General features: G+C 38.4%; 1 protein-coding gene across 2 annotated transcripts; it reads left to right on the top strand.

Moving 5' to 3' along the window:
• The first annotated feature begins 2,501 nt into the window (after window positions 1-2,501).
• LOC143846778 (uncharacterized) lies at window positions 2,502-25,926 on the top strand. 2 transcript variants are annotated; one of them, XM_077355338.1, is made up of 9 exons: window positions 2,502-2,894; window positions 4,216-4,364; window positions 4,511-5,676; window positions 7,102-8,928; window positions 15,039-16,202; window positions 20,042-20,146; window positions 20,309-20,398; window positions 24,933-25,043; window positions 25,128-25,926. In XM_077355338.1, the coding sequence occupies exons 2-9, from the start codon at window positions 4,313-4,315 to the stop codon at window positions 25,659-25,661; spliced, it is 5,049 nt and encodes a 1,682-aa protein (XP_077211453.1). In that variant the 5' UTR covers window positions 2,502-2,894; window positions 4,216-4,312; the 3' UTR covers window positions 25,662-25,926. The 2 variants fall into 2 exon arrangements, with proteins under 2 accessions (XP_077211453.1, XP_077211452.1); XM_077355337.1 differs by having other exon boundaries at window positions 4,216-5,676.
• The last annotated feature ends 1,502 nt before the right edge of the window (window positions 25,927-27,428 follow it).

Raw genomic sequence — 27,428 nt, forward strand, 5'->3', positions numbered from 1 at the left:
AAAATCTAAAGGAGTAGCATGCAATGGTGAAGGATTACATGAAAGAATGATAGGCAAGACTTCATTCTTTGAAAAGTGATCACAGGCTTTTGAGGAGAAGCAACAATTAGAGTAATCTCATCAGTAAAGAAAGGTAAATACGAAAGAGCATAAGGGGAAGTTGAAGAAGAAAGGGTATTAAACCAAACCTTTTCCAGCACCATAACCAACAAAGACATATTGAGTAGAATGATCAAAGATTCTATCCCTTTCAAGGGAAGGAAGAACAAAACATACACAACCAAAAACATGAATCAGACCCGACACCGAAATGATTTTAGAGGGTCAGGATCATCCAATAGAGAGATTTTTTGGGGCACAGTCTATTTACATTAGGGCCCAACAACTGAATGGTTTGGATTTGCGAACAAAATGGGTTCTAGTGTATTCTTTTTAAAAAATGCTCACCTACACATGTGGGTGATATAGTACTCATGTTTATAAACCATTTAGTTTGTCGAATCTACGGTTTGTCTACATATTAGAGGGTTAGGATCATCCAACAGAGATGATTTTTTGGGGCCCATTGAGGCCCAACGACTGAATATGGTTTGGATTTTCGAACAAGGTGGTCTCTAATCACTATATATTTAAAGAAAAATGATATTTTCATCCAAATCATGAGGTACAAGTTATCCAACGTTTGACACACAACAATTCATGATAAGATCTATAGCAGAATAATTCTTTAACTTGTCTTACGAGGGGGAAACGTAATTCTGCAAAATAACTATATATCTAAAGAAATATGATATTTCGACCTCCTTTTGTTTGTCTTTTCATAAAAATGACTTCATTGCCATCCCTAGTGTCGTCTTTTCATGAAGAATCATTTAAAAAAAAAAAAAAAAAAACCTAATGAGGTAGACATGGAAGAAAATGATCCATGTAAACGAACCCAACTAGTGTTAGGATTAGACTTAGTCAATTTGAGCCGGGTAGATTCTTTCACCTTGATCATGAGTTGAGGTGGAAATGTTGGGAAAGTATGTGAAAATATCGACTCCTATAATGATATTTAAATCAGCAGCGAGTGCAAGTTGTGCCTATTGCTTGTTTTTTAAGAAATAAGTATGGAAACTCAGCGTAAAAAGCTACTGGAAATTTGGAACGAAAATTCATGCCGCATTCTTTTTGGTTTTGCTTCTTTCGACGTTGAATGGGGTGTTTTACGCCCATTTTTTAAGTGAAATATTTGTTTTACACCTATTTTACATTGAAAGAAGTGGAGCTTTTGTGAAATACCATTCTTCTTAATTTTCCTTCCTAGAGTGTGTTTGGATGTATGTAAAAGTAGAAGGAAACCAAATTCCCATTTATTTACTTTCGTTTTCCTTTTGCCCTGACAGGAAAGTCAAACACTACAAAACAACTTGCATTTGGATGTGAATAGTAAATGACAACCAAATAAGGCCATGGAATGTAAAACATGGACTTCCCACCTTTTGATTCCTCCAAACCGGTCATTGAAGTGACGGAATTAGAAAATCACTTCCAAGAATGATTACCAAATGCATCCTTCCATCATATTCCCATTCCGCTTTTGATTATGTAACCAATCAGATGGGGGACTCACCGAGTCGACTCGACTAGGCCATTAACTAGGTGACGAGTCAGGAAGACCCTGCCAAAATTAAACTGATGAGTTTTTGCAGGTAGACCCAGCTTTTTAAAGAAAACTTGAGCAAATTTATTTGCTTTTCTAAAAGTTCATTGCATTTTAAAATTTTGTTACCAATGTGCGCAATAAACTTGACTCACTAGTTGACCCACTGAGCCATTCTCAACTGGACACCGGACTAACTGCGTAGGGGTGCAACTTGGGTAGGGCTCAACCTGAACTCGATGGGTTCAACCCGATTTTGGCTCGGGTTGAGTTGGGTTGGGTTGGGATTCCCAACCCAACCTGATTTAATTTTGGGTTGGGTTAGGGTTGAGGCCTTGGCAACCCAAAGAGGCCCGACCCGAATCCCGAATCCGACCTCCGCCCTCTAATTGATTTTTGTTGGGTAATGTGTTTTTTTTTTTCCTGTTTGGCCCTATGTGAACCCTAGCCAATCCGATGGACTCGATTTCGGGTTAGATGGGTTGGGTTAGGGTTGACCGTCCTCAACCCAAGGCTCGGGTTAGGGTTGAGGGAATGCTATCATGGGTTGAGTTAGGGTTGGACTCAAGCCAACCCCAGTTGCACCTCGGTTCCGGGCCCAGTATCAGTTCATCCTATCTGTACAGGTGGCATACACGAACACATGGCGATTAAAGCCATTATATAAGTGGGCCATAGGCCGAAGATTGCAACATTCGAACGATCTTAACCGTTGCAGATCATGGCCCACCCTTAGTAGGTTCATAGGCACGTGCCACGTGTACGTTGGGAGATCGTTAGGCATTGGCCTCGCGCCAAATATAGTAGTATATATAGCTCACTATTTCTTCATTCTTCTTCTCCCCCTTTTTAGTCGTACCTCTGCAAACCCTACAAAAAACCTAAGTTTGAATTGCTAGGGTTTAATGGAATTACTAGGGTTTATTTCCTCGGAGGTTTGATCGCGATGTAGGAGCCTTTGATATCTTCGTGAAATGTTGAAAATTCCCCTGTAGAATTCATTGTATTTTTATTTTATTTTTGAGTTATTAAAACCCTAGTGCTCTCTTATAAGGATTCCGTTGGTTTTTTTCGCAACTATTTAATGATCATTGTTCTTTGGAAATGCAGCAGATTTTGGTAGAATTGGACGAATTAGGGTTTTGAAATGTTAGGATTTATTTGAGATGTAAAAGATCGGTTTGTGATGGAGAGTGAGGGAGGAGGAGCTGGTGATGATCAGGGATCGGTCTGGTTCGAAGTGAAAAAGGTTTTATCATCTTCCTCCTCTCTCATTGATGATCGAGATTTTGTTTTAATGATGAATTTGTCTTTTTCTATATGTAGAATGTACTTATTTATCTTGCACGCCTTGAACTTTTTCATTTTTTTTTTCAATCAATGAGAAAAACTTGTTCAAAATTAAACGGATTACAAATAAAATCCAAAAGAAATACCTTTAATCCAGGTCGCATATGGTTCGAAATCCTTTAGTGACTTAAGATTGGTGCTGGATATTTGTGTTCTAGTGGAGATGGATGCACTCCACATATATGCTAAAAAGAAGTTTGGAAATGTCCTAAAATCTGGGATACTTGGGCTAGAGAGGCTAGGGTCTCTTAATCACCAGGAAGAATTTAGGCCCTGTTTGGATTTCAAGAAAAAATGTTTCCAATTGAAAAAATTTCTTGGGATTTTTTTTCTTCTTTTCACAATTTAGAGGGAAATGATATGATTATGGTTAATTTAAAGGGATATTAACATAAATTAAGGTCCCTCTAAGTAAAAAGTGAATTGGTTTGGTTTAAGTTAGTCATTTTTTATGCGTAAAAATGTAAGAAAATTTAGAAACGTTTTTCCTTTACAAACTTTTTTTAAAAAATTTCCTGCAATCCATACAGGGCCTTACAGAATTCCATTCAATCCATACCATAGTATGAGGAAGTTTGGTTATGAGCTGAATTCTAGTTCTACTGCCACAACAATGACCTCGATAATTGTCAGTTTGTCTGATAGTATAGGACAATACAAAATGATGTCTCCTTCATTGTTTGATCAGATGCTCCAATGTTGCTCAACGCAAAAACGCTCTTACGGCCATTCTATTGGGATGCACAAATGCGATCAGAATTGAGTTTCGTACATTTCAAACCCAGTTGGGCCATAGAATATCCATTGAAACAAGGCTGAAAAATTGTTTTCTTGGATGTCTTAAACTATTTCTTGACGACACTCAACTGAAAAAAACCCGATGAGGATTGTAGAATTGCACTCACTGCATATAAGCTCTTTGTCGTCAAAAGAAACGGACACGTCGTAGGCACCTTAACTTCGTTTTTGTTTGTTTGCTACTCCGGTAATGGTTCAGTTTCTGCTTTTTTTCTTCAAAAGTTAAGCTCTTTAATCGATATACACACTTGAAATCATTTTTTTGTGTTGAATTTTTATTTTCCTTTTTCTCCATTTGTTTTCTTGTTTGTGCTCTTTGATACTCTACATTGTATTCCGGCTTGAACTGTGGTATTTAGGTAAATACAGATTTCATAGTTTCTGATTTACTCTTTTGTGTTCTTTTTTTCATTGATGTCCAGAGGCATCGAACTGGCTCCAAATTTTCTATGCAAAATATTGTTGGGGCATTCTCAAACAAAACCCATTCTAGTTTTCTACGCAATCAGGCCCCATCCGATGAAAAAGTCGTGCATTCACGAAGCAGACGTCGATCCTTGCCCGCGGGCAGGTATTTTGCTACCCATGCAAAGGTGGGCAATGAAAGTTCTAGTTCCGCTTCAAAAGCAGAACAGGGCGCACATTGCCTTGATAAACAAGTAACGAACATAGAAACTGAAGTTCCCAAGTCACCTTATAGTTCCAAAAACATTACAGATGCGGAAGGTGGAACTCAAACTGTTCAGGAGGTCTTGCAAAATGAAAAGTTGGATAAGGTTCCAAAAATCAAGTGGGGTGATCTTGAGGATGATGCTTTGGAGCTGCACATTTGTCATGGACTTTCAGATGCTTCTAAAACCAGCTGTGGTGATATTTCAGATGATCACTTGGCGGGGCATGGAAATTTGGAAAATGCTAACGGCTCAGTATCACATGTTTCTTCTTATGCTGCTAACCAAGAGGAAAAAACAGTTCTAATCTCTGAAGATGCGAACCTGTTTCCAGAGGGTCGTTTGGTAAATACTGATGACTCAGTGTCACTTGTTCCTTCTGATGATGCTACAAAAGGGGAAAAGGAAGCTCTAATGTCTGAAGAAGCTAAGCAGTTTTCCAATGAAATGGCTTTTACTGTGCGGGCGGAATCTATCAAGGAGAACTGTAAAGAGGCTAATGAGATCTCTTCTGACAACTTGGAATTATCAAGTTCTGATGGTAAACTGGCATCTCCAATTAATGATGATGAAAATCTTGAGGAAACTCACCATAAATGTCTAGAGCCAAGTTGCAATGAAGCAAGGGATGATCCAGACTCTAATGATCCATTAAAAATGGTGTCTCCAATTAAAGATGATGGAAATCTTGAGGAAACTCGCAGTAAATGTCTAGACCCAAGTCGCAATGAACCAGGGAATGATCCAGACACTAATGACCCATTTACTGAAAATCGCCTCCCATCAATTGTTGAAATTGGAATGTTGACAACACCTCAGGTGCCTCCTAATGATTCTAAAGATGGTTCCGTGGACATTTCTGAAATTCTCGTCATCAATCAGGTTTCAAAGAGCCAATTCATGGGTGCCATAGCAGAAGCTGAATCAGGGGAATGCAAAGAAAGATTTCGTCAGCGACTTTGGTGCTTTCTCTTTGAAAATCTTAATAGAGCAGTAGATGAACTTTATCTTTTGTGTGAACTTGAGTGTGATGTGGACCAGATGAAAGAGGCTATACTTGTTCTTGAAGAAGCTGCTTCTGATTTCAGAGAACTAAAATCTAGAGTTGATGGATTTGAGAACCCGGAAAGGTCCCCTTCTCAAACATCACAAGATGGGACTCCTGTGAACATGAAGACTGATCATCGCAGGCCACATGCCCTTTCTTGGGAGGTCAGCATGCTTACTATGTTTCTTTACTGACATGTACGTGTAATTCTCTTGCAATGCTGCTACTAATAAAGCCACATGCTTAACACACTGGTAAATAGTCACAACCACACATTTGCAAAAATCAAGGATGCTTATAATGAGATTGGTGGAAATATAAATTATTAAATAACACCAACTCTAACAGCTTAAGCTTTTGGAGTAACTGGTTGTTTCACATGGTATCAGAGTGGCAGGTTCTGGGTTCAAAACTCACAACTCCTTGATATTAACGTGTAAGGCCAACCCAAAAAAAGGAGGGGCCACATGTGAGGGGAAGTGTTGAAGTATAAATGATTAAATAACGCCAACTCCAACAGATTAAGCTTTTGGAGTAATTGGTTGTTTCACAGAGATGAAGTGCACAAGATAAAAACAAATGCACCTATGAGTAGAAAGCTATTTAGTCTCCACAGAAGCCTATTATGCAATTTATTTTTCATCAGGTGTTTGTCTAGCCATTCAAAACAAAAGTTGCTTGACTAGGTTCATTATACTTTATATGTTTTGCTCCTAGAAAAAAAGGGATTGCATAGAGCGATGTTTGAAAACTTAAGCATGGACTCATAGGCAACTGACATGGGCTAGTCAACTGGGCAGAGTCACCATTATTTGACCGAGTCAAGATAATGCCATAATGGGGCTGTGCTGTGCATTGTAGCACTTCAGATTGTAACATATATTTTACATATTTATTGATATTCTCTTGTAAATTATGGGGGTAGATAGAGTCCAAGGCCTCTTTAATTGCAACCTCTTTTACCTGGTCACTTTTAACTTCAACTTCCGAATTATTTATTGTTTACATACATGGATTTAAATTTCAGTTTTGGTTCCAATTTCGGCCTTGGCTGAAACCGGAATTTCAGCCGAAATCGGTAAAAGAAATAATTAATTAATCATTTCAGAAATTTCGGTACTTTCGGCCAAAAATTTGGTACTTTCGGCTGAAATTTTGTAAAAATATTAATTTATAAAAAAAAAATGAATTTCTCTCGGAAATTTCGGCCGAAATTTGGGTTCGCGGAAATTTTGTTTCGGTCCCAATTTGGACAAAATTTAAAACTATGTTTACATATTTACACGCTTTTAGTAGGGGTTTGGATATGTTAACCGTAATGTCAACATGCACAGTTCTGCATAAATTCAAAAGCTGATTTTTACATTTCTTCAAATATTCACGCATTTTTGCTTGATCAAGTTGAACAGCTCCCTTTCTTCTTACATGCAATTGTATGCTAGATTTATCCTAAAATATTGGAAATATCAAGGGTTATTTAGTATGACCTGCTAACAGGCATAGTGAGTACATGTAGTGATATCTAGTTCTCTACTCCTATCCACTTACTCTTGAGTATTCTCAAATATAATATAAATAATTGTATGCAGGTCCGGAGAATGACCACCTCACCTCACAGAGCAGAAATACTGTCTTCATCTTTGGAGGCCTTCAAGAAAATTCAGCAGGAAAGAGCCAGCAGACATTTAGCTCAAGGTTCAAAAGGCCCAGTACCTGCGTGTCCATCTCCTCAGCATGTTTCTACAGATCTTCCGAGGAAGCTACCTGGAAGAGGTACAACAACAAATGCTAGAGAACCCAGGATGAAGTCGAGAAAGCAGACTGGAATTTTGGGCCTTGGTCAGGGGAATACTGGTGGAGAGAAGCGGAATTTGGAAACAAACAGGTTGAGCAAGGCACTTTTACTTCAGAACAGCCGCCCGCCATCTCAAGGCTCATCGGCTTCTGATTCCATTGCTTCTCAAGTAGCTTTGAAGGATGACCCCGCCATTTCTGCTGCCGGAAAGTGCAAAAAAGAACCACTTGGATCAATTTCTGAAATTGAGAAGCAGATAGGTAAGAAGGATACAGTTTTGACAGAAAGTAAGGTTGAGAAATATCCGAAGTCCACAGATACATTCAAGAGGCAAAACCCTCATGATGAAAAAGAAAAGGAGAAGGAAAAAAGGAATACTGCATCATGGAAGGCTATGGATGCTTGGAAAGAGAAGAGGAACTGGGAGGATATACTTTCATCTCCTTTGCCGGGCTCATTTCGGGTTTCACATTCACCTGGTATGAGAAGGAAAAGTGTGGAGCGTGCACGTGTTTTGCACGATAAACTAATGTCTCCTGAAAAGAAGAAAAAAACCGCTTTGGACATGAAAAGAGACGCAGAAGAGAAGCACGCACGAGCAATGAGGATTAGAGGTGAGCTGGAGAATGAACGAGTCCAGAGGTTACAGCGTACATCGGAGAAATTAAGCCGTGTTAATGAATGGCAGGCCGTCCGTAGCTTGAAATTGCGAGAAGGAATGTATGCCCGCCACCAGCGTAGTGAATCTCGTCACGAAGCCCATTTGGCTCAAGTTGTAAGAAGGGCTGGTGACGAAAGTAGTAAGGTTAATGAGGTTCGTTTTATTACTTCTTTAAATGACGAGAATAAAAAGTTGATGTTGCGTCAGAGACTTCACGATTCCGAGTTGAGAAGAGCTGAAAAGTTACAGGTGATTAGAACGAAACAAAAAGAGGATTTAGCAAGAGAAGAGGCTGTATTGGAACGTAGGAAGCTCCTCGAAGCAGAAAAATTGCAGCGTCTTGCGGAGACACAGCGTAAGAAGGAAGAGGCTCAAGTAAGACGAGAAGAGGAACGCAAAGCTTCGAGTGCGGCCCGCGAGGCTAAGACTGTGGAGCAATTACGGAGAAAGGAAGTCCGAGCGAAAGCTCAGCTGGAGGAAGCCGAACTTTTAGCGCAGAAATTAGCGGAGAGACTTAGTGAAAGTGAACAGCGGCGGAAATTTTACTTGGAGCAAATACGTGAGAAAGCTTCAATGGAGTTTAGAGACCAGTCTTCACCTTCACTTAAGCGATCTTCAAACAAGGAGGGCCAAGGAAGATCTGTATCGACAAACAGCCTTGAAGATTATCAAACAAATTGCCTTTCAGGGGTAGGAAGTTCTGGTCTGGGGCTTGGCAGTGCAATATTGCAGCACTCATTAAAACGAAGGATAAAAAAAATAAGGCAAAGACTTATGGCCCTGAAATATGAGTTTAATGAGCCTCCGGTTGGAGCTGAAGGTGGCGGAATTGGATACAGAACCCAAGTGGGAGCGGCGAGGGCTAAAATAGGAAGATGGCTTCAGGATCTTCAACGGCTTCGGCAAGCCAGAAAAGAAGGGGCTGCAAGTATTGGATTAATAGTTTGTGATATGATTAAGGTACCATTGCCTTTATTTAGTTTCTCTCTCTCTCTCTCTCTCTATATATATATATATATATATATATATGAGGAAAGTGTTGGTGAGCTTAAGCTCACCAAACTTATGGTGCGCTTAAGCTCCCAATCACATGGGTCCCACATTTTCTTTGATGATCCAAACCATTCATTTGCAAGGCCCTATCATAGATAGGGTGTGTACCAAAAATCAGCTCGATAGGATCATCCTAACCCCTCATTTGTGGAGGGGAAAAATGGGCAGATTTGTGGACAAACAATGTCTGTCCATTTTGACCACCACAAATGGATGGGTTAGGATGATCCTATGGAGCTGATTTTTGGTACACACCCCATCTATGTAAGGGCCTTTCAAATGAATGCTTTGGATCATCCTAACAAAGTGAATGGGGGCTTAAGCGCACTATAAGTTTGGTGAGCTTAAGCTCACCAACACTTTCCTCTCTCTCTCTCTCTCTATATATATATATATATATATAGAGAGAGAGAGAGAGAGAGAGAGAGAGAGAGAGAGAGAGAGAGAGAGAGAGAGAGAGAGAGAAAACGGTTCCTACACGTGTAGATAAGTTATCTACACACTAGCTTAAAATACAGTGGGGGCCACATTATTTGGGTGATCCAAACCATTCATTTTTAAGGCCCTCACATAGATAGGGTGTCCACAAAAAATCAGATTCATAGGATCATCCTAACCATTCGAACTGTGGAGGCAAAAAATTGACTAATTTGTGAAGGCTTAAAGACATCCATTTTACCTCCACAAATCGTAGGGTTGGGATGATCCTATGGATCTGATTTTTTGTCGACACCCTATCTATGTGAGGGCCTTTAAAATGGATGGCTTGGATCACCCAAACAATGTGGGGCCCCACTATATTTTAAGCTAGTGTGTAGAGAACTCTCTACACATATGTGTAGGAACCGTTTTCTCATATATATATATATATATATATATATCTTTCTTGAAAAGTTATTTAATGTATAATATTAATATGCCTACAGTTATCTTCGCTGGATTAAGAATTTTTTTTCCACAATTTCATCTATACTTGGTTAAGACTATCAATTTTTTTTGCACGTTCGGCGCTCCGCTTACCAAGTGGCCGACCGTCTTGCTAGGGAGGGAGTGTCCAAGGATGAGCTAGCACTTTCGATTCACTCCCCCCTTAGCCCTCTCTTTTTCTCTTGTTATTCATTTTATGTTTCTTCTTATCTGCTTTGTATCTTGTCCACCTCGGTCTTTTTTGTTTTCAATAAAATTGGCCACCATTATCAAATTTTTTTTTTACCATTGAGACGTCATAATTATACAAATGACATTTTTATGCAAATATCTTTAGTTTGAAATATTCTGTATTTCTGCACATTTGAGAATTGATTGTGACTATTCCTCTCTGGTATCTAGATGGTCTGATAACCATTTCAAAAATAAAAAAATAAAAAAATAAAAAATCTTGATGGTTTGATAAAATGTGAGCTTGTGCAAATATCTTTAGTTTGAGATATTCTGTATTTCTGCACATTTGAGAATTGATTGTGACTTTCTCTCTGGGATCTAGATGGTTTGATAACCATTTAAAAAAAAAAAAAAAACCCTCAATGGTTTGATAAAATGTGAGCTTGTGAATGTGCTGCTTATTGGAGGGCTGTTCAGATCGTATGCAATTGAAATTGCAACCTGGTCAAATTATGATTTATTTGCTGCTACATGAGTGGCATCCTTACATTTGTAATCCTTGACTTGGTAGACAATTTGGCATGAATGTGGATAAATTGCCTTAAGTTATTTCGGTTCTGTGTAGGCTTTAATTAATTGTTTATTGATAATCCCTAGAGATTCAATGTCGTATATATGGCTGTTTCAAAACTCCCCGAGCTGACTTCCTTTTACGTTGGCCGAGTTCTTTTCCGAGACTGCGTTTTTTCCTTGCCAAGTCAATCAAAATTCACTTAACTTTCCCGATTATGACTGCATCAACGGCGTACTTGGCCGCACCGCTCCGTGTCAACTAGGATTTGCTTTGGCAGCATTTTGGTCTGCGTCCGCATTTTGAAACATCGATATATACGCCATAGGTCTACTAGGATTTGCTTTGGCCACATTTTGGTCTGCATCCTAGTTGATTACTTAAAACACCTGTCCGACAGATTGGAGAGTTGGGATCATCCTATGGAGATGACTTTGCGGCACAACCTATTTAAGTTGGGGCCCAACAAATGGATGGTTTGGATCATCTAATAATGTGGGTTCCACTGTAATTTTTTTGGCGTACTTGCATTAAGTGTGGACACTATATAAAAACTCAGGGTTTATAAGAGGGTTAAGGGTTGCATTAGGGACAGGAGAGACCTTGTTGGCAGGGGGGAAGGTAACGAGGCAGTGGTTTTTGGCCAAGTGCCGAGGAGTAAGACAGCATAGGGGAGAGAGGTACCATCCCCAGGCACCCTCACTAAAAATAAGGGGCAGTTTCATCATCTCCATTTTCTTTTTCTTTGTATACTTTTAGTATATTCTTTGCTATTTAATTTTTCTATTAACTTAAACAAATCAGAGTTTCAAAACTTGGCCTTGGATGAGAACTCAACCAAGGTAAAAGGGAGTCGACTTGGGCAAGTTGATTATTGGCGACAAATTTCTATTAGCTCTGGCGAGTCAAAGCATTAGCTTGGGCGAGTCAAAGGGAGTTTTAATTGTGTTAGAAATGGAGTTAGGGTTAGAAGAGAGGAAGAAGAAGAAGAGTAGAGAGATGGAGAGTCTCCACTAAGGGAGCTCCTCATGTAAATGATGTATATATAGCTCAACTAGGGCAACATGTGTACAAAGACTATACTACCCTCTACAGTACATGTAATACATAGGCTGCCCTTACTTATTATTCAACACCCCCCCTCAAGTTGTATATACTATGGAACTCCAGCTTGGTACAAAGAAAACTATAATAAACAACTAAAAATAACCATACAACAAAAAAGAACAATAATCTTATGCACAACCAGCTTGGTGCAAGACTCCCTTCAAGCTGGTATGGTGAATACATCATGACAGACATAATAATAAAAAGCAACGACCACAAGAGTACAATAGGGAGATCAACGATCATAAAAAAGAAGCAGCTCCCCCCGAATCAGCCATGCAGCGAGAGCAATCAGAACAGGGCCTCCTCCCCCTAAATTAGAGCACGACTAACATTGAGATCAATGATTAAACAGAAGCGCCGTAGCGAACAATGGGGAAGTACTACGAGTAGAGACATCCACCCAGCAACACAATGCCAAGAGAAGAAGAACAATCACCGGAAAGGTGATCGGAACGAACCTATGATGGGTACACCATCGTTTAGAGACAAGGTTGACGGTGGACACCGTCGTCTGGAGATAACCAACCAACGATGGGGACACCATCGTCTAGAGACAAGGTCGCGGGACACCATCGTTTGGAGACAAGGTCACGGGGGACACTGTCGCTTGGAGATAACTAATCAACGATGGGGATACCATCGTCTGGAGACAAGGTCGACGGGGGACACCGTCGCCTGGAGAGAACACCGATTAGCTACTGCGGAAAGCACGTCGCCTGAGGCAGATGATCAACCAACGATGGGGGACACCGTCGCCTTGAGAAACCACCGACTAGCAATGACATAAAGCATGTCGTCACGCCGCCTGGGGCAGAGATAGGCTGAAAGCCACGCTAACGACCAGGCATATAGCCGGACAATGAAAAAGTGGATTGCAACGCAAACCACGATGAATGCGTAAAACTATGCAAAGGAACAACACACATGTAGAAGGAACCGACGAAGACAATGTGAAGAAGGAACTAACAATGTGAAGGACAAACAATGCGAAGAAGAAACCAAACAACAAGAATGGTGAAATACATCAACTAGACAAGGAAAGGGAACCACCACCAACACACTCCCCCTCGGGCGAGACTGGATGAGCCCGGAGACAACAAGACAAGAAAAGACAACAAAAAAGACAACACCAAGATAAAAGGGCGGGAGGAGCGAGGGTTACGGGATTTTGCTCAAAAGGGGAAAGTTGCGTATGGGGGGAGCGAGGGTTTAGGAAATCTTTTGCGTGGGCCAAGGGAGAGAAAATAGGGCTGTGGGAGAGATATTTTAGGGATTTGGCATGAAAAAAAAGGAGGGGAGATGGCATGCATACACAAACGTGACAGAGAGATGCGAGAGATGAGGGATGAAATGGTGAATACTTGAGATGGGAACTCTTCTTCTTTCCTTCTTCCTAGGATCTTTGCTCTGATACCATGATAGAAATGGAGTTAGGGTTAGAAGAGAGGAAGAAAACAGGGAGTAGAAAGATGGAGAGTCTCCACTAACGGAGCTCCTCATGTAAATGATGTATATATAGGCCCAACTAGGGCAACATGTGTACAAAGACTATAGTACCCTCTACAATACATGTAAAATGGGATTGACTCGTGCAAATCTATGATTGACTCAGGGAGGTTTTTTTTTTTTTGAATGGTTGACTCAGGGAGTTTTTAAACAGTGAAAAAAACTGATTATTATAATATAATATGTCATTCAATATTATAATTTCACCGTAGAGATTTGTCATCATGATTGGTTATCCAGAGTTGCCTAGTGTGATCCCTAGGCATCTCTTTCGCTTCATCTTTTATATTATTTATTTCACCTGCTGGCTTTGTTTTTTTTTTGAAATAGCTTTAATTTTTTTTTGAAATAGCCCTGCTGGCTTTGTATCTCATGATTTAATCTCCTCCTACTTGAGGCCTTAAAATTTTTTAAACAATAAATTTCCCACAACAGCTAGACTTTCTGATTTCTGTGAGACCCTCATCCGGCCCATGCCACCTTTACAGGATTTATAGCTACACTAACCAATTACTTATGCCCAACAAGTGTGTGTCACCTTCATTCCCTGAAAACTGGCAACAGCACATAACTCCTGCCATCTGTCAAGCTTTTCAGTATTTATTGCTCATATCTTTGGACAAGTAATATGGTTGGGTTTTGGTTTTCCATATTTCTACATATATCTTCATAAACAGATGCATGTGCCATGACCATGGACCAAAACCATTTTTTTTTTTTTTTTCAAATTTAGGTCATTTCGGCCGAAATTTTTACAATTTCGGTCAAAATGTGACCATTTCGGCCGAAATCTGAAAATTTCAGATTTCGGTCCCAACCTAAATCCGAAATTGATTTCGGATTTTGGCCGAAATTTAAAACAATGGCCATGACATTTTTATTTTTTAACAAGAACTTTATATGAATCACTCAATCTGAAAACATGTACACAGTGCCTTATTTTGACAGCTTAAAGTGATCATCTTGTCTTATGACACGGAGTCTATTACACAGGTGCTTTGTTGGATTTTCAAGCCTGGCTGCTGTTTTGCGTAATTATGGATTTGTTGGTAATTGCTCATTCTAAGTGTGCTCCCCCTTGTTCTGTTAATAGGTTGTCTTTTTAGCCTAGATATGTTTCCTGCTAATGTGCATGTGGGGGCCATCTCCCCATAACTCCTACAGGTTGTCAGCTAAATCTGGTTTTAGTATCTGTCTGTCCAGTTTATTGGTTTATCATGTCTGATTTCTAAGATAAGTACATGATCCACTGGAACTGATATTAATAGATCTATCGAGGACCTGTATTCACTTGCCATCTTATCTTACCCATTCTAGAAACATGGATCTTCCAATTCTGATAGCATTTTCTCCAGCATGTAAACTGTGCTAGGCCTATAATAACCTTTCAAATTGCTCTAGGTGATTTTAATACAGTTGTTTCTCATTGGTAATGTAAAATCTGGTTATCGGTTTGGTTCAATATAAGTGACAGTGTGGTTGTTGCATGCTTTTACTCTATGGAAAATAGCATTTTTACTCATCTTCAATAATACTATTGATGAACTCCATACCTTCTAGTGCACTTTTTAATATTGGGGATGCTAGATGTGACATTTGATTTTGGTTTTGGTTTGGTAATATGATTTGCATGCTTGGGTATTGGGTACTTCTGTTCATGAACAATTTCCATTTCTAGAAAAATTAAAAAAAAATAAATTCCATTTCTGATGTTTTCCTTGTCAAACAGTTTTTGGAAGGAAAGGACCCCGAGCTTAATGCATCTCGCCAAGCGGGCTTGATTGATTTCATTGCTTCTGCATTGCCAGCCTCTCACACTTCAAGGCCTGAAAATTGCCAGGTGACAATATACCTTTTACGACTTTTGAGAGTAGTGCTATCCGTGCCTGCAAATCGGAGTTATTTTCTCGCACAAAACCTTTTGCCTCCAATTATTCCCATGCTATCTGCAGCTCTTGAGAACTATATCAAGATTGCCGCATCATTGAATCTCCCCGGTGGCACTATAATGTCAAGTAAAACCTCAGTCGAGAATTTGGAGTCAATGAGTGAAGTACTGGATGGATTCTTATGGACTGTCACAGCAATTATTGGTCATATTTATTCAGATGAGAACCGACTTCAAATGCAAGATGGTTTGACGGAACTGGTAATTGCTTATCAAGTTATCCATCGTCTGCGCGATCTTTTTGCCCTCTATGATAGGCCTCAGCTCGAAGGATCTCCATTCCCTTCATCTATTCTTCTTAGTTTAAACCTCTTGGCAGTTTTAACATCTAGATCTGGAACCATTTCTTCCATTGATTGGGGATTGTATCTCTCTAAGGACTCTGTTGGTGTTGGCGATTTGTTTGTCATCAATGCCACTTGTGAACATTCTAGAATTCCATCAACTCAACAGCATGTAATTACAGACATACCATTGAATGGACCTGGTCAGATAAATGGGGAAGAGATGCCTAATGTATCAAAGAACAGACCATTAGATGAACCTTGCACGAGTAGGTACGAGAATCCATTATCCAGTGGGGGGGATTCTGGAGAAGTGCCTACTGATATTTCAGTTAAGTTTGACAATGTTGGGGCTTCTTCGCAAAGATGTACAACATGTATTTCCAGTGAATCCCAGAAAAGTACGATAGAGGAGCATGCCAAGACCTTATCTTGGAAGGATGATAAGGGCAAAAATGAAATTAGTGCAGAACAAAGTACTTATTTGAAGAATATAAATGACCTCTCAGAACACGCAAAGAATGAAAATAGGCAGGGTATCAGCTTGAAGCAGCCAGCAGCATTTCTTGTGTCTGCCATATCGGAAACAGGTCTTGTTAGTCTTCCATCACTGTTAACAGCTGTATTGTTGCAGGCAAACAACAAATTGTCGTCTGAACAGGTAACTTATTTGTTAATAGAAATATTCAATCTCACCAATTCGATTCATATTACTAAGTTTTATTTATTTTATTATCGTACATAAAATAAACATTTACATTGTAGGCATGGAACCTTAGGCTGTCTTTATTTTTAATTCCTGATAGTCACCTCTCATCTTTGACTCATATGCCGTCTCTTGTTTATTTCATGCCCATGGTTGTGCTTGTTCTAATTTCTAGGAGTTGTTTATGGACTGTCAAGCCCGGCAGGTAAGCAGATAAAAAATTCTGATTTGCTTTTATTGTCAATTCTCATTGAAGATGTACCATAAAGTTTTATTTGTCGTTGAGCTAAAAAAATTACCAAAAAGGGTAAGAGTAAAAATCCTTCGGTAAAAAGGAAGTGGTTGTGCAACTATGGCTGAGCTAAAAAAATAGATTCCTATATTCAAGGAACAATAAAAAAAGAGAAAAGCAAAGTAAAAAAATTGAATAAAAAGGAAAAGGTGGTAGTAAAACTTATGACTAAAATGGTGCTAGAAAACATCCTTCATAAGATAAGAAGGGTGTCCTATGATGAGAGATTAGCCTCCATTAACAGATTTCTAGAGAATAGTAGAAATCGGAAAAGAACATGGGATGTCTCGAAGGAGATGGCTATTTCTTACTTGGAGGAGGAGATTGAATCTCGAAGAAGCCCGGGGTTCCTAAACAATAACCCGGAATTGGCAACTTTACCGACGTCATTTCTACAAAGTCTTCTTTACGACCTTGGTAAATGCTCCTCTTAGTATCTAGGAGGTGGTTTTGGTTCTGATTTTCGTTTGGAAGTTTTTTGGGTTAGTTTTTGGCTGGGGCCAAATTGAGGTGGGCTATAGTATTGTCCCCAATTGGTTCCCTGTATTTCCTTGGTGATGGGCAGTGTAAAGGAAAGGAAGGGGGAATGGTGAAGGTACTCTCGGCTTGTTTAGTAGATGAAGAATTTGAAAGGGAAGTGAAATAGTTTATCGGCATGGTGGCAGCGTGTGGAAGTGTGGACCTACCTGTAGCGGTTGACTCAAAAGATTTTCTTTTGGTTTTTACCGACCTAGGAGTATGCTCCTGGCCACCTTTAATTGATTCTATGTAATGCAAGTAGGGACCCCTGGTCCCCAATGTAATCTTCATAGTATCAATGAAATTGTCAATTTTCAAAAAAAAAAAAAACTTATTACTAAAATTATAAAATAGTATTCCTAAATTTAAGAAAAAGTTAAAAAGATTCAAAGAAACTTTTTTGCTTGATATAAAAAAAGTCATCTCCATTTCTAAAAGACAAAAAAAAAAGATAAGTAAAATAACTTCCCATGGGGATGGAAATGGAAACATTTTGGCCATTTTAGAGAAATTTAAAACTATGTTTTGAAGACATTCTTATAAATAGAAAGAATAAAAAAGAAAAATGGATCAAACCTTTTAGAAAAAAGTCATGTTTATTGAGAGGAAGAATAGAAAGGAGAAAATGAGATGAAAACGTAACAAAAAAAAGAGATTTCATTTCAATTCATTTAAAAGAAAAAGGAGAAAAAGAGATAAAAAGTAACAAAAGGTTCCAACGAACTTCTTTTTGTTAACTCTTGCAGTATCCTCAAGTAGTAATTCTTCTCCTCCAGCAGAAAAAGAAAGACGTCCTCCAGGGCGAATGAGATACACTTGTAAAGCACTTTTCCTTTGGTAGATCCAAATGGGAGACTTCTTCCCGAAAGAAGAAGACACATCCTAAGAGCTCTTCTTCTCCGGGAGATCTAAAAAGAGGCTTCTTTCGGGAAGAAGATACTTAAAGCTTTTCTCCTCCGAAGCTTCAAAAAAAAAAAGCATCCTAAATAGAGGCATCTTCTGGGAAGAAGACACTTCCTTAATGCTTTTATCCTACGTGGATTCCAAAAAAGAATCTTCCTCCAGGAAGAAGAAGAAGACACATCTTTAAAGACTTCTCTCATACGATATTTCCAAGAAGAAACATACCATCTTTGTGAAAAAGAAGATATATCCTCTAAGCTTTTTTCCTCCAGAAGATCTTAAAGAGAAGCTTCTTCGATAAGAATACACATTCTCACCTCTGAGAGCTCTAAGAAGAAAGAGACTTCCTCCAAGAAGAGGATTTTTTTTTCCATAAAAAGGAGGATTTCCTGGGGAAAATCCAAGAAGATGTTGTTGACGAAAGAAAGACAACCTAAGAAAAATCAAGAGAACTTCACCGAAGACGATCATTCTTTGGGTTAATGCTTCTCTGAAATTAAGGATTGAAAAGCTGATTGGTTTGCAGGTACAACATTAAGGCCATGTTCGGCAACACTTCTCATTCTCGTCTAAAGAATCGGGCGGAAACGAAGTGATGAGAAATTTTAGAAACGGCTATTTATCGCTTCGAGGAATCCTATTTTTTAGTTGAAAAAGTAGCAGAAATTTTTGAAACTGACCTTAGCGGGTCACGCAACCGAACATGATTTTTGAGATTTTTTTGGCTTTCATCATTCTCCACCGCTAAAAAAAGGGGAAATCCCGTAAAAGAATAGTTGCCGAACACACCCTAAAAAACCTGCAAATCACGATACCATTCTTCGTTAGAACAATCTCTTGCATGAACTTGGTCGTAGATGTTCCCATAAGCCTCTGACTTGCTCCTCGCTCCAATAGATCTTCAGGCAGTTATGTCTACAAAACAACTGAAACTGATCACATTGTGAATTATCACACTGATCGACTTTCAAATCATCACACTGTAAGATGCGAGGGTGACCTCGCCAAAAGAAGTTCATGTCACTGCTCTGATAAATATGTAGATTGTATCTACGATAGACATTTAACAACTGGCATCTATCTATCTCCATAATTGTCACAAATGTAGATCTGGAGATACTAAAGATGGATTAATAAATATCTTCCTCCAGGAAGACATATAAAGAGTGCCCCATTTCACACGGACTCTAAAAAGAGACAAGTTATTAAAAATTACTCATAGGAGTTCTTCCGGAAAGACTGCTTTACAAAAACTGAGTCAAATACAACTCAGAGATTTTCCTCTACAAAAATTCTCTTAGAAAGTCATAAGTAAATTTTTATCGAGATTCTCTATAACTAAAAAGGACCACTCTCCCAAGAGGACCTTTTTACAAAAATGAGTTTTAGGAGATATATATTAACGGCTTATCAATTTATTATTTATGTTTAGTTAGAAGTGTTTTCTTTCTTTGAGAAATTTAATTGACGAGCATTAGATTTGGGAGTGCAAGTCCCCACCAATTTAATTAAACCTCTTCTTGCTAGAGAAATTTGATCTCAATGTGTTTATGTGTAATTTTCATTTCATGCTTAAAATTTCTGGCGAACAATAACAGAATTTATTTAATTGTTACTTTGGCTTCACTAGTAGATACATTCATTTTTCTTCTCTGGTGTATTATTGTAATTTAGATTTGTTTAAGATTCTTCCAAGTGTGACGATGTTTCAAGCTGTGGTATGAAACCAAGAGGACTTTTTAAGGATGAGTATCACAAATAATAGTTGCGTTCTGATTTTTGAAATGCATTGAATGGCATGCAATAGTGTTTATAGTATATCCACTTGTTTGCAGTTTGTACAGTTGGGCATGTTGGGGTTGCAACAGTAAAAACAGGCATCCAAAGTTCATATGTTTTGCATGAAACATTATGTGCGTGTATAAATGTGGTTCTCAGATGCACTTTTTAGGGTTGATACATTTGATAGATTCTTTTTTGTTTTTTTGTTTTTCTCTTTTGGACCATGAAGAATGTTATATATGTTTAGCATTTTCTCTAAGCATGACTACTCCATTTACTTAGCTGTGTTTAATTTCAGGGCGTTTACATTCTTCCATCTAATTTTGAAGAAGTGGCTACTGGTGTCCTAAAGGTTTTGAACAATTTGGCTCTCATGGATATTACTATTCTGCAGAGTATGCTGGTAAGTCCTGGTTTGTTTTATTGTTATGCTGGAGGGGTGATTTAGTGGTTTCTGGCTCCTATGTCCTAACATTGTTTTGCAACCTTTTCTAGATGTACATCTTATGGGTCACTTTTATTTCTTTCTCAACAAAATAACTGGTTGTATCTGAATTATTCACAGGCTAGGCCAGATCTGAAAATGGAATTCTTCCACTTGATGAGTTTCCTTCTTTCTCATTGCACTAGCAAGTGGAAAACAGCCACTGACCAGGTGATTTTCTGTATTTAACTGAATCAATCACAACATGTGTGACATTGCCGACACTTTGACTTTGTTGCCGACACACGTGTCTTGTCCAACACGATACGCTTGTCGACACTCCATTGGACACTTTTAAATGTACTCCTAGAAGTGTTGGACTTAATGTGGGCATGTGGTGTTTTGCCTTTTTTATTATTAACTCGTCCTTTATTATTAATTCTTCTTTTAGCTCTTCTTTAACTAATTTTTGTTGTTCTATCCCTCTCCATAAACAAACTCTTGTCCCAATACTATATTCATTGTATCATATTGGTCCCCCTTTCTCGCTGTATATTGGAAACGGAAGAGAACAAGATTAAATTGATGAATATGTTATTATTTGATTATCTCATGTTTGTTTTAGATTATAGTTGATTAATTAAGTAATTTATATTGTTATAAATTATGATAGTAATTAGTAATTTTATACATATGCATGTGTCATAATTTCTAGTCTTTTAGATGTTGACATGTCAGACAATTCGTATCCATGTTGAAACTCGACACACAAATCTCTATCCACAAATCATGATTATATATACTTTCTATTCCACCTTTGTCCTTGTTTCTAAATTTTGGGGGTTTGCCTTGCCCCACACTTTGTATCCGTATCGACTTGTGACACTCGTTTCCGAGTCCATTATTCCATAGTTTTACTACAAGTAATGTTTTGGTATCAAATATCGGCCTATTGGACACTTTTTAGGAAAGATCTTTGGTGGCGCCTATCGAAAAACCTATCCATTGATTGGGAAACTTGTAGGGTGGCATTGATTGGGAAACTTGTTGGGAGTTAGTGCGGAATAATTTCTAGGATTCTTCTATGCTCTAATTATTCATCAAGAGGTTCCCTAACCGTTACTCGTAATTTTTACAAACTATAATATAAACGTAAAATAGAAAATGGAAAATCTCCATCAGGTGATGTGTTTGATCATTGATCTCTCATCATTGGATCATTGCGAAATGACTCATAGTAGAGATCATCTTTAATTTGATGTGCTTTCAACTGTTGATTGGATTTTGAGGAGGGACTCAAATTAGAGATCATCTTTAATTTGATGTGCTTTCAACTGTTGATTAGATTTTAAGGAGGGACTCCCCGAAGAGATCAACTTCGGCATGGTGTTTCGCTGTTGGATTCTTACTGAAAGGTCTCTCAGGAAATAGCATCCTTGACTATGATTTGTGGACACGAACACGAGTGTCGTGTGTCGACACGGACATGGCAAACTCCAAAATGTTAGAAACTGAGACACGGCTAAAATAGAAAGCACATATATTCATGATTTGTGGACACGGATTTGTGTGCCGACTGTCGAGTTTCGACACGGGTACGAGGTATCTGAAATGGCAACCCCTAAAAATCTAGAAATAGTGTCACACTCATACACATACATACATATAAAGTTACTAAGACTTCTAGCATTACATTTGAAAGTGTAAAGGAGTATCGACACGTGTGGACACAGGTGTCGTGTCAGACACGACACGTGTGTCAGCAATAAATTTGAAGTGTCGGCCAAATCATAGATCCTTGAACTCACATAATTGGATGAGAAGTCTCTTATAAGCATGGTTTTAAATTTCGACCGAAATCCAAAGTTTTGGTCCAAAATTTCGGATTTTGGTCAACACATCGAAACTGAAATTCCTGAAATTTACCAAATTTCGGTCGAAATTTCATTAAAATATTAATTTTTATTATTTTACCAAATTTCGGCCCAAAGAAATGAAGTTTCCTAGCTTTTTACTGGATTTCGGCCAAGGCTGAAATTTGTACCAAATCCGAAATTTAAAACCATGCTTATAAGAGATCATCCTTGATCTGATATAAGCTCCACTATCGGATATTCTTTTGGGTTTTCTAGAAAAGTGTACCCTTGGTCCATATAATTTTCACCATTGGATAGAGGTCATCTTTGACCCAACTTGAGTTTCATCATTGGTGGAATGGTCTTTCAAGCAAGGGCATCCTTGATCCATATAATTTACACCGTTGGATCTTTGAGAATGACTCTGGAAGATCACCTTCAATGGGGTGTGAGTTTCACTATTGCATTTTTATGGAAAGGTCTTACAGAGAATAACATCCTTGATTCATAAAGTTTGAGGAATTTATCCATCATAGAGGACACCTTTTTAAGGATGATCTGGAGCTTAATCCATTTGGATGGTCATTATGTTGATTGGCTCAATAATTTGTAAATTGATTGGGCATTTGGGCTCACAATTTGTATGTTCACAAATGCAACAATTTTGAAATCGATCGACATCATAACTTGTAAAGATCCACCAAAAAGTGATTGAGATGACTGGATGAAAACACCTGAATATTGTGTAGAGTGTAATGTTGAATTTGATTAGCTGATTTATGCGGGTAATCTAATCACTGATATACCTTCTGGAGCAATTTGACATTTCATTGTATTGTATGAAAATTAAATTGGGTCGGGTACATGACCCAGAGATCGATAAGCACAACAATCAGTAGATTTCAAGTTGTAAGCCACTTGAAGGCTAAGATGACTTATAATTTGGGTTTTAGCAGTACATGAATCTAGAGATTGATCGTTCCACTGAAAAGTATCTTTCTTCTATTTTATGGTTGGATCACACGTTATTTTTAGACCATTGTTCTCTTTCTATCCTAGAGGAGGCTATTTGAGAGGATACACTGATCATTTCCTTTTCTTCCTCAAGGAAGGGAATTGTGAGATGAAGGATGTGGAAAATGATTTTCTTCTGGTTTCGTGAGGAAATTTGGAGGTGGATCTTGGAAATAATGACTTCTAGTTTTTTTTTCTTTCTTTGAGAACATAAATTTTCGCGCTCTCCCTAGGGTAGGGGTCTTTATATTCACAGGAATTCCCTTCTTTTTCTTCTTCAAAGATTGTATTTATTTTACTGTAAGTAATTCTCTTAGTAATTCCTCCAGTCGTTTGTTCTTCAAACGCTAGCCTGCAAAGTTTATATGATTTTCTTCCTTTCTCTATGTTTTTCGTCTTTTGGTCTTCTATGCTTCCTCACTTCTTTTGCTTCCTTTTAAGCGGTATTCGTGTCGTAGTATTTGTAACTATCAAGTGGTGGGAGACTTTTCAGATGGGTAAAACACCTCCTTCAAGCAACATACTAGGAATTTTTCCCTTTACTTTCTTCCGCTTGGATTTACATAGAGTTATGAGAGTTGTAATCAATTATCCAAACCAATGGATATTAGGTTTAGGTGGGGCGAAAGTATAGCCCAATCCCCAAGCCTTCTTGTGATATATAATATTTGCGTTTAAAGGGGTTCTAGGTAGGTCATGATTCTAGTGAAATCTTTGGGTTTGAAGGCATTCTCAGTGTCCATGGTATACAGTTGTTGCCCCCACCCCAGGCCTTTTTTTACTACTCACAAATATTTAAATGTGAGGAAATTTCAGGTTGGCACTATTATAGCCCCATCCCAAATGTTTGGTCAAGAGCCGCATATCAAAGAAAAAAAATTGTTGAGAGTGAAGCTAGATGGTTGCCCACTGTGCAATGTTATCATTCCGTGGTGCAATTAAAATATGCCCCCGTCCGTGGGCTAAAATGTTGCCCCACAATGCCTCATCCCCTTTCAATTTCTCATTCTTTGTTTTCAATAATCCAAACCATTTATCTGATATCCCTTGCTATGGATGGGCCAAGCACCAATATTCACCCTCACAGTATGATTCTAACCCTCTAATTTGTGGCAGTTAACTGGATGATCAGAAAATAAAAAACAATGGTTAGGATTCATCAGGAAAGCCTCTACAAATTCGAGGCCTAGAAATCATCCTGTAAGAGTGGATTTTGTTGTATGCCCATCTATTTCAAGTCCTAACAGATAAATGATTTGGATCATTGAACAAGTGTGCGCTCCTTTATACTTCCGCCCAAGGAAAGATTGGTGCATGCATAGATGCTTTCTGAAAGAAGAAAAAGGAAATATAGTCCAAGAATAAAGCCAAGCATGCCAATTGATGAACCCAAACAATCTAATTGATACAGAAATTCCTTTCCAACATTTTGGTACTCATTTGAATCGATGAATAAATTGATGACTAAGATATTTTCATGAAAGTTGGTAGAGAACAATGGGAAATGAAAAAACGAACTAAGAACATAAAAAAGAGTGAAATTTATAATATAATGGGTGACAAGAAAAAAGAGAGAAGAGTAGTCGGAAGAATAAATATTGGTAATTATCGGGTTTAGGGGTATGGAGAGCTGAAAAAAGAGTAAGGGAGGCAAAGGTGTTTTTCCTTGCATTTGGCTTTTTTTCTTTTTCAGTTCAGATCAATTTTTATTTGTGCATTCTTCCAATAATCTATTAATTCTTTTGTGAATTTAGACTCCTCTATTCTTGCTATTGTTCGTTTGTAGTTGTTGAGCTTATCTAAAGCTGGATTAAACTCTATTTTAGAGTTTACTATGATTTACTTATTGTTTTTTTTTCCATGGATACTTTTGTGTATTCTGCAACTTGTCTCAGGTTGGTCTACTCCTGCTCGAATCCCTATTGCTTCTTGGCTATTTTTCGTTGTTCCACCATGGAAATCAAGCGGTCCTTCGATGGGGCAAGAGCCCAACTATACTCCACAAGGTTAGTTTACCTTCCATGAAAAATTTCCCATCGATTTTATTTTCTGACCTTCAAGCAAATCTAATATGTTTGCCAAGGAAACAGGTATGCGACCTTCCGTTTGTGTTCTTTAGTGACCCTGAGTTGATGCCCATTTTGGCCGGCACACTTGTGGCCGCCTGCTATGGATGTGAGCAGAACAGGGGCGTCCTCCAGCAAGAACTCAGTATGGACATGCTACTCTCTTTGCTCAAATCATGCAGACAAGGAATCCTCACTGTTCAATCTGAATCTTCACCAACCAAATATAGAGTGATCGATGACCCATGTGATGTATATCAATCAGCCCCAGAACCTAGAAAGCATCAAGTTGAGCTTTCTGGAAAATCTAACCGTAGTAACCAGAGGAGCACTCGGGTTTTGTCGGGAAAAGGAGGTGTTTTGGGCAGCAATGGAAGAGTTGGAAAGGTAAAAAACCTAAGAGATAGTAAAGGGACAAAAACTTGTGATGACTGGGCTTTCAAACACAACCTACCGAGTTTAGAGCCTTCGTCTACTTTCATGTTGCACAGTAGGTTTCCTAGTAGCTTCATAGATAAAGCTGTGGAATTCTTTTCAGCTGGGATCCCAAATGTGTGAGGCAATGGCACCAATGTTTGCATAGATTTGTCAGCTAAGCTTGAATTGAACCTACAACTTCAAGGCTGAGGTGTACAATAGCCTCAACCAATTGAACTACAAACTCAACCACTCAGGTATCAGAATCTTTGCCTTTATATGTGGGGCTGACGAGAACATCTTCTTCTTCTTTTTTTTATAGAAGCGCATCTTTTTTAATAGCACATCTTCTTTTTTTCTCTTCTTACTAAAAATAAATTATATTACTTTTGTCTTTTGCCAAACATGCCATATGTTCCCTCCTCACCCCTCTCCTCCCTCCCTTTTTGGGATATATTAAATTCTTCATACAAGCATTTAAGTTGCATACACTGTAAAACCATGAAAAATCTTGATTCCAATCACATGCTATTCTGTCATGAAATGGCTTTTGCTTGCAACAATCCATTATGTGGTTTGGATTGATGATTCATTTTAGGGCAGGTGAGATCCATAATTGAACCTATAACTGAGATCCATAACAAAAAATTTCTTATATCCCCCCTTGTTAAGGCTGAACTTTGGTCATAGAAGCTGACACCATTAGAGGCAACGGAGGTGCAGTCTCTGTCATGATAGAAATCAGCATGAATTTGAGTTTTGAATTCCATTGGAAGAAGGATTTAAATGCTAGTTCTGTGAATTTTATGCAGATTGTAGTGGTTTGAATGGGAATAATATTTAGAATTGATATGGGTTTGTAATTGATATGGATTTTGAAAGGGTTTGTTGTATGGATCCATATCCATTTGAACTTGGCTTTCCCCTTGAAGAATTCAAGGGTTTATTTGCAGAATTCAAGGGTTTATTTTTCGTAATTTTCTCTTCCCTAGCTCCAAACACCCCCTTTTAATGTGTGGCCTACCCATAGCAAAAACCTATCAAATAAACGGTTTGGATCATTGAACAGTTGGAATCTGTAATTTGTGCAAGGCGTTTTGATATTTGCACTCAGCTCTTAATTTTAGAATCATTTTGAATAGAGCCTCCGAATGCCTTTCTATGAAATTCCCTAGCAAATCCAATATTATATTTGCGACATAAACTGATATTGGCACTGCAGTGTTTTAATAATTGCACTAACTTAGTTTTGCCTTTTCTTTTTAAATTGACGTACAGCTTTCTGGGAAACTGTAACAATCTTTGACAGCTGTTTAAACAAGAAAAGACAAGCTTAGTTTGTGCCAATGTTAAAATATGGCAGTGCCAACATCAGTAGCATTAAAAAAAAAATACTTATTCTGCATTTAGTTCTTCTTACATTGGCAGCCTCTGTGGTGATGGTTCCATGAAGAACCGAATACGTACAAAAATCAACGGTTTAGATTCTTATTGTGGAACACTAATTGAGGCCGGGCTAAGATCATCTGATCTAGGTGGGGCCAGGCCAACGCTGGACTTGAGATTCTGCAATTTAGTATGGCAACAATACTTTTTAGTGGGGGCCTTGGTGCAATTCCCTTTGTTTGTTATTCCATCAGAGAGTAATGGGGCCAATATCCTTTCTTCTATGGAGAAGGAATTTAAAAGGGGAAGTGAATAAGTGATATATTTGTCCCCTTTTCTTCCCCGGGCGACCTCTCCTCTAGTGTATATTCAGTACTCTCTTTACGCTACAGAGGGTGGTCATATATCATTTCCCTTTAAAAAATGGGGTTCCAATAACAAAAAGGGGATGTGGGTATCATTTTCCAAAGTGAGTAAGAAATGAGAATGATATAAGAAACAAAGGATAAAAAGAACATATGC

This window comes from Tasmannia lanceolata, unplaced genomic scaffold (assembly GCF_043159265.1).
Source record: "Tasmannia lanceolata isolate RefF3 unplaced genomic scaffold, GAP_Taslan_0.1 ptg000015l, whole genome shotgun sequence".
NCBI lineage: Eukaryota > Viridiplantae > Streptophyta > Magnoliopsida > Canellales > Winteraceae > Tasmannia > Tasmannia lanceolata.